At 35.0% G+C, this 8,366-nt stretch overlaps 1 protein-coding gene across 1 annotated transcript in view; it reads left to right on the top strand.

The window, feature by feature from the left end:
* Positions 1-5,883, top strand: part of ME2 (malic enzyme 2) — a gene marked incomplete at its 5' end in the record, with an annotated part of 41,612 nt that extends 35,729 nt beyond the window's left edge. The window contains 3 exons of the mRNA XM_079718116.1: positions 804-874; positions 1,373-1,471; positions 5,441-5,883. Coding sequence (XP_079574242.1) covers positions 804-874; positions 1,373-1,471; positions 5,441-5,608 — 338 coding nt within the window. The 3' untranslated portion in view covers positions 5,609-5,883. The remainder of the gene's footprint in view (positions 1-803; positions 875-1,372; positions 1,472-5,440) is intronic.
* Positions 5,884-8,366: the final 2,483 nt, after the last annotated feature.

The raw sequence follows: 8,366 nt of genomic DNA on the forward strand, positions 1-8,366 counted from the left end.
TATATTGGTAAGAGGGCTGGAAATGTGCAAGAAAGCTAAATACTTATTTCCAACAGGAAGGAGTCGGTGATCTCCAAAACTAAAAATCAATCAGAAGAAATAGAAGCAAGCTGTGAGAGAGAGAAATACTAAAATAGTCAGCTAAAAGAATTAAAAGTAGTTACTTCTGTAGAGCAAGAAATGGAGGATTAGAGATGGACTGGGAATTGATTTTTTTAAAGTCAGTATCAACATTTTAAAAAAATATTTATTTATGTATTTTTGGCTGCATTGGGTCTTAGTTGCGTCGGGTCTTAGTTGCAGCGCACGGGCTCTCCCTTGTGGCGCATGGCTTTCTCTCTAGTTGTGGTGCGTGGGCTCAGTAGTTGCGGTGCATGGGCCTAGTTGCCCCGCAGAATGTGGGATCTTAGTTCCCCAACCAGGGATCAAACCCCCATTCCCTGCATTGGAAGGCGGATTCTTAACCACTGGACCACCAGTGAAGTCCCAGGAATTTATGTTTTTGTAACAACTGTTGATGAATTGTATGCATTTGTAATTTTGATAAATGTGAAAACTAAATTGAGAAAAGCCATTTGATATTTCTAAAATTATTTCTTCTAATAAGTAAGAATTATAACAGTTAAAGATCACTTAATTTTAGTGCTCAGATTTCTGTTTTCTCTTGACCTCTTCATTTTTTGAAGGGGCTGTTTGGGGTAGGGGTGGGTTACCATTAATTTGCTCTAAATCTAGGAACTTATTTGGCTACTTTCATAATTGGAAGTGACCTTACTACGTAAACTATTTAAAATGTATTCCAGGTGTGGCTTTAGCTGTTATTCTCTGTAACACCCGGCATATTAGTGACCATGTTTTCCTAGAAGCTGCAAAGGTAAATGTTTTAAATATTGTTTGGTTATTTTATAAAGGATGAATTATAAAGCTGAATGGATCTTAAAAACAGAGAGAGAATGGGTTAAATCTGCCTTATGAGTGGAAAGGAAGTTACTCATCCGTGCTTTTTTGATTTACCTTCTACTTTTGCATAAAATTAATTTATCATTTTTCCAGTGTTGGATTGTAAGCTATGAATCTTTTCATAAATACTGTACCTGTATTATACATATCTGAAAGTAACATAATTGTGACAACATAGATAAAATGTCTTTAAATCTGATTTTTAAAAAAGTCTTTAAATCGGTTATTTCTTTACTGTTTAGTGGTAAACAGTTTTAATTTCTGCAGTGGTTTAAGTGTATTCTTGCTAGAAATAAGGAAAACATGTTACCTGTATTATTCTCTGCTCCCCCAACCCTTTCCCCATTTTATTAGCCCTTATTATTCTGTTATTTAAGCAAACAAAAGTGAAATTCTTTTTTTTTCTCTTCAGGCTCTGACAAGTCAATTGACAGATAAAGAGCTAGCTCAGGGGAGACTTTACCCGCCACTTGCTAATATTCAGAAAGTTTCTATTAACATTGCTATTAAAGTAAGTAATAATTTATACCTCTTCACATAAATTTTAATGGTGTTTTCTTCATGCAAGTAACACAAGTTCATTAGAGAAAAATCAGAAACATTTAGAGGGCGCAAAGAAGAAATTTTAGGTTGCTCATATTCTTACTACAGAATATAACTCGCATTTGTTGCCTTCTATTGTTTTTTCTTCCCAAACACATAATAAAAATGCACACACATGCAGTCACCTGTGCCTGTTTTTAAAATTGGTTTCTCACTGTAGTTTTTTCCACTTAATATATTGTAAGCCTTTCCCCAGGTAAATCAATAATAATTTTCATGATCACTAATGCTTCATGGAATTCTCTTTGTTATATCATAGTTTGCTTAACCATTTCTCTATTTTGGGGGACATTTAAGCATCTTTTCGTTTTGTTAGAAATAATATTGTAGTGAACATCCTTAGATAAGTCTTTATGTGCATTTGTGATCGTTTTTTCTTAAGATAAATTTCTTATCCTAAGAACAAAAGGATTAACATGCTAAGGCCTCTGATACACATTGCCAAATGATTCTTGAGAAAAAAAGTATTGTTTTACATTGCCCCTGTTAGATATGAGTGTATCTGTTTTCCCATACCTCTGCCAATATTATTTTTTTTAATTTTGCATATAATTTTTATTTAAAACACTTATTTTATTAAATTGAAGAATTTTTTTGTTTTTATTGAACAATAGGACTCCTTCCATATTTGTCTTCTACTTTCTAACACTGTGCTCTTAAAATATTAAGGGTAATGTTCCTTTTGTTTTGTGTGGTGCAGGTATTTTCCCGTTTGTCATTTATTTTAACTTGTTTGACATGCCATTTTCACAAGGTTTTTTAATGGAATGATCTATTTTATGGATTGTTTCCTCACCTCCTATGAATGTTAGTGCTTTCTCCCACTCCAAAATCATAAATATCTATCTGCATTTTCTAATAACTTAAAACTTTTAATCCCTCTGAGATTTTAGTGTGTGATGTGAGACAGAGAAACATTTTTTCCTGAATAGTTAACCAGTTGCCCCAGCACCAACTGATTGGGAATGTTCCTTTTGATAACATAAAAACCTTGATTTCTTTACTAAGAGTCTGTTCCTGACCATATTTGCCTATTATTAGGCACTGTTTTAATTTAATAACATGTACTATTTGATACTACACATTATACATGCTAAAGCCATCGTTATGGTTTTTCAGTATTGTCTGTTCTGAACTGTTTATTCTTTTGGATGAATTTTTGTATCAGTTTTTTGAATTTAAAGAAAACCCTGCAAACTGTGTATGAAACTATGTCATATTTATAAATTAAGTTGATGAAATTGAGTCTTTCTGTATTGACTCTTCCTTATTCAATCTCTTTCTCCACTTATTAAGGTTTTTTCCTTTTTTAAGTTTTTCAATATAATTTTGTTGTTTTCTTCATCTAAATGTGGCATGTCTCCTGTTATTTTCCGAGATATTCAGAAATGTTGTTATCCTTTAAAATAATGTTTTTTCTTTCCATGTATATGTCCTCACTGGTCATTTCTAATATATAGGGAAGGTATTAATATTTATGAATTTATTTGATAACGGGTTTCTTTGTTGAACAATCCTAATTCTTTTCGTAGTTTCTCAGTTAATTCTTTTGGAATTGTTGAGTTGTGAATCATCTGTAAATAAGTTTTTTTTTAATGTATAGTTCATTTTTCCCTATCTTACTAAATTAGTTGCTACTTAAAATCAGTTTTAAACAATTGGGTTGATAAGGGCATCCTTGTATTTTAATAAGGATTGAAATAAGTATTTTTAAAATATTTTTGAAGAAGTAGGCTTCTATTTGTACTATTTACTAAGATTTTCTTAAATATCCGAATTAGATGTGGAATTTATCAACCACACTTTCAACTTGTATACTGATGATCATAAGATTTTACCCCTTTGACTAATAATGTTATTGTTACATTATATTAATACTCATAAACTAAGCAAAGATTGGGAATTGGTAAAGGATGATATGTTTAGGAAATAACCAATTCATTTGATTGTGGAGTCTAAGGTATAGATAGGAAAAAGGCATTAGATAAGATTTGAAGTTATTTTAAGACCAGCTTGTACAGATACACAAATGCCAGACTAAGGAACCAGAATACCTTACTATTGTAAAACAACTGAAGAATTTAGAGCCCAGAATTAGGATGAATAGAGTTCAACTTGAGAATTATAGGATATTACAGGTGGGACAGACTTTGGGAGGTATCAGTTGGTTAGATTACTGGTGTGTCCGCATGAAAGGTAGTACATGGGGACATAGAAGGAGATCTGTGCTGGGGTTGGTATAGGAGCACAGCCCCCAGGATCGTCTCTCTTCCCCCTCCTTCTCTGGTGTCCTGAGGCTTTCCTTTTTAGGAGCCAAGGGATCAGGTGAGCAGACAGTGCTGTGTACCTGCCGCCCAGCACCACCCACAGCCACTGGGCAGCCCCATACAGTCACCGGTCACCTGCTGCATGCCTGCTTGATCAAGGAGGACTCCCTCCCATCTCAGGCCTTGCCCACAGTCTTCTCTGTGGGTACAGATGTGTTTCCTACAACAGACTGGACAATACAGTTGACCCTTGAACAATGCGGAAGTTAATGGCCAACCCTCTGCACAGTCGAAAATCTACATATAACTTTACTGTTGGCCCTCAGTTTTCTGAGGTTCCGCATCCACAGATTCAACCAACTGGGGATCACGTAGTGTATACTTAGTGAAAGAAATTCACATTTAAGTGGACCTGCACAGTTCAAACCCATGTTGTTCAAGGGAATTCTGTCTCAAAATACAGTGAGGTTGAACTCCTAAGACCTAGGACTATCTTTAATAACCATCATTTTTCTTTAAATTTTTCTTTTAGAATACTGAAATAAACTCTAATAGTAGTCACCATTTGGAATGGGAATTAGAGGAGGAGAAAGACATAATTGTTTGATTTTTTTTTTTTACCATGTATCACTGTATTGTTTTAAAGTTAAAATTAAACCATAACTTGAGAACTTCACTAGATGACAGGCACCCTGCTACCCTGGTGAGGAAGCTCTTCATACTACCCCATCTTACATCAAAACAGAGAGTCAGAGGCTTTATCTTCACCACCAGTCATTGTGTGTGGCTTGCCACAAAGATCAGAAATTCATTCAAGCCAGTTTAGGTGGGAAGTAACCTAGCTTAACTGTTTAGGGTCTGGGACCTAGGATCAGAATGCTTTGGGTTTGAAACAACAGTTCTCACTTTAAATAGCTTGGGCAAGTTACTTAAACTCCTCAAACTTTGGTGTTCTCATGTATAAAATGAGAATAATAATAGTACTTGTCTCCTAGGGTTCTTGGGAGGATTAAATGAGATACCCACATAAAGCACATAGAACATGCCTGGCACTCAGTGATGGTGGTGGCGAGTTGCCATGTATAGGTTCTAGCCCTAACTTTACTTGACCTTACAGTTCTAGTGTCCAACACCTGATTTATAATAATTTCTATGTCTTTTAATTCAAATTCTAGACGAAAAACATCTGGCTCACTTTGGGTTAGATTTTCACCCTAGTCCAGTCAGCTATGACTAGGAAGTAGAGTCTCCTACACACCGTCTCAGCAGGGCAGTGGGGAGGGACACAGGCGGGGCAGGCTACCAAGTAGGTCTGCTGGACCAACACACGGTAGAGCTTAAAATTATTGAAGTATTAAGGAAATGCGATAATCGGGGGGTGGGACTTTAAAGTCACTTTAAAACATATTGAACTTATGGTGAGAGTGCAGATGTTTTTATCTTATCTTTTAATAGTTTGTGAATGTCTTGAAGTGAGTCAAAGTAATGTTATTTTTTATTATGAAAAAAACGCCATTCTTCTAAATTCATTACTTTGTATTTTAATAATAGTTTTTCTCTTAAATGTGTTAATACTCAGAGTCTACACAGTAATCTTTTGTATTTTTCAGGTTACAGAATATCTATATGCTAATAAAATGGCTTTCCGATACCCGGAACCTGAGGACAAGGCCAGATACATTCGAGAAAGAATATGGCGAAGTGAATACGATTCCATGCTGCCGGATGTGTACGATTGGCCAGAGCCTGCGTCACGCCCTCCACCAACAACGGAATAGAAGCACACCACTGATAAACACTTTCCATGCTTCAAGGACTCCTTTCTTCAGACAAAAAGAGAGGACGTTCTCAAATTTATGGTTTTTTCTGTGTTTTATTCTCCCCTACCACTTTGCTTATTTTTTCCCATGAATCTCCACTTCTGTACAGGATGGACCTGTTGACTGCATTGTTAATGCCCACCTGCACCCTGAAATCAGATGACCGTAATGCTTTCATTCTGATTTGTAGCTCATACCACATCAGAGACATTAAAAATGTACTTGTGAATGTCTTCACTTGTGCTCCTGTTCACTCTTGCCAAAGTATTTGCTATTTATTATAGCTAATCATCTTCTCTCACCCAGTTCTTTTAGGGCTACTAAAATAGAAATTTACTTCTGTGGCTATGAGTACAGAATTTTGGGAAGAAGCCAAATTTAACCAAATTCTCAGGACAAATTGTCAGTATCTAAAAATGTCCTTTTATTTCTGCTTCATTTTACCTTCATGCTCTGAAATTCCTTTTCAGTAGATAGATCAGGACAAATCTACTCTATTATGTATTTTCTGGGACTAAACTGAGGCTTAACTATAACGTGGGAGAAATGGGAAGTACTGCTGCCTTTAGACAAATAAACTAGTCATTGTTTTCAACAGTGTATAAAAATCTCAGTGTAACTTTTTAAAATAAATATCTTAAATTTAATTGCTTCAATTTTGCTATTTTATTGCCCAACAAGAAATTTAGGTTTGGTTATTATGAAAAACACATATTTTCATTTTCTTCTAGATGATTCTAAAGAAGGGGGTATAGGATACCTGATGCATAAATTATGATTTTTGACAGCGTGTGACCTAACAGATTAGCCATGTTTCACATCTAAATGAGTCATATTTAGACTCATCTATGAGTCTATACCCTTATTCCAGTAGTGATGCTCTTTATTACTTGAGATAATTTTGGAATGTTAATATGATACATTCCTTTAACTATCATTAGTAGTGACAACTCTTTCTCCATTGAAGATAGATTTAATTGTTTGAAGCCACCAAAATTAATTTAGAGCTAAGTGGGAATGAATAAAGTAGGTGTTCAGACCAGTAAATGTCATTTTTAATCCCAGTAAAATGTGTAATAACTGGCTAGTGAGACCAGTTTTTTTACGTGGTTTACACATTGGAGAGTTCCTAAAGAACAATCCCAAACATTTTGAGAAGTAGTATTGCTATATATGAGCCTAACGTAGTTTGCTTTGGGGGAACAAACAAAAATGCCCATTCTAGAATATTAACTACAAAAAATTATTTATAGCTACATATCAGTGTGCACATTATTTTATATCTCCCTCCACAGTCCTTGATACGTTAGATGTGATATTCTGTAGGGAGATAAAAAGGCTTCATTTTGGGGCTTCCCTGGTGGCGCAGTGGTTGAGAGCCCGCCTGCCGATGCAGGGGACACGGGTTCGTGCCCCAGTCTGGGAAGATCCCACATGCCATGGAGCGGCTGGGCCAGTGAGCCATGGCCGCTGAGCCTGCACGTCTGGAGCCTGTGCTCCGCAACGGGAGAGGCCACAACAGTGAGAGGCCCGCGTACCGCAAAAAAATAAAAAAAAATAAAAAATAAAAAGGCTTCATTTTTATGTTCCTGTCTCCTTTTACCTATAGGTAGAGATTGATTCACAATAATTTTGAATATATTTCAGTGTTTTTAAGAATGCTCGAAATAGCATTGCCATTTGGAGTATGGGAAAATGCAGTTGATTAAATCCACTTAACAGATGAGTAAAGTCAGAGGTATATTATATCATCAATCTGTTTTGTAAAAAAAAGCAATCAGGTCACAATTTGTTTTTTTCAATTAAGGATGAAAGGTTTATGTTTTTCATATTACCTTTGTCAAAACAAAATCATCCACAAAAATATTTTCTGTGAAATCTTGATTTTAGTTTAACATTACAGGTAAAATAATTACAGACCTGTTTTTCACCTAATGCTTATTGAAGACAGGAAAATGTAGAATTAAAGTAATTTTACTAAGATGTTTGCTTATTAAATATGCCTAATACAGTATACATGGAAATTAAAATTATTTTAAGGAAAAGACAAGGCCAAATGGCATATAGCCTGCTTACTTAAATAAGACAGAAATCATATTTATACTTTAGAAGCTACTTATGTGTTATTTACCAACTAGTATCTTAAGAAGTAACAATTTTTTGGATATAAATTAAAATGTTTTAGTATATAAGCTAAGAATACAGGCAGGAACTAACTATCAGCATGGTGGGAAGGGAGATGGCAAAATGGCAGCAAATTGGAAAAGAAATGGACCTTCTATGGAAACTTTTACCTAGAGAAAAGGTAATTAATTTGAAAAACAGCAATGGACAGCCATTTTTATTCTTTTGAAAAAAGAAGAAATTCTATAGATTAGTCTGTCAAATTATTTAGTGGGAAAAGTGAGAATACATATTTTTCTAATCTGAGACCACCACCTGTACTGTGAAATAAATTGGATAACTAATGAGGGTAAGGTTTATTGACTATAATGGGAAAAGTGTTAAAGATTTTGTTTAAAAGTTTCTTAAGGGATGGATTCTTTTTTTTTTTTTACCTCGTTATTGGAGTATAATTGCTTTACAATGTTGTGTTAGTTTCTGCTTCATAACAAAGTGAATCAGTTATACATATACAAATGTTCCCATATCTCTTCCCTCTTGCATCTCCCTCCCTCCCACCCTCCCTATCCCGTCCCTCTAGGTGGTCACAAAG

The sequence above is a fragment of the Hyperoodon ampullatus genome (assembly GCF_949752795.1).
Source record: "Hyperoodon ampullatus genome assembly, chromosome: 13".
Lineage (NCBI taxonomy): Eukaryota > Metazoa > Chordata > Mammalia > Artiodactyla > Ziphiidae > Hyperoodon > Hyperoodon ampullatus.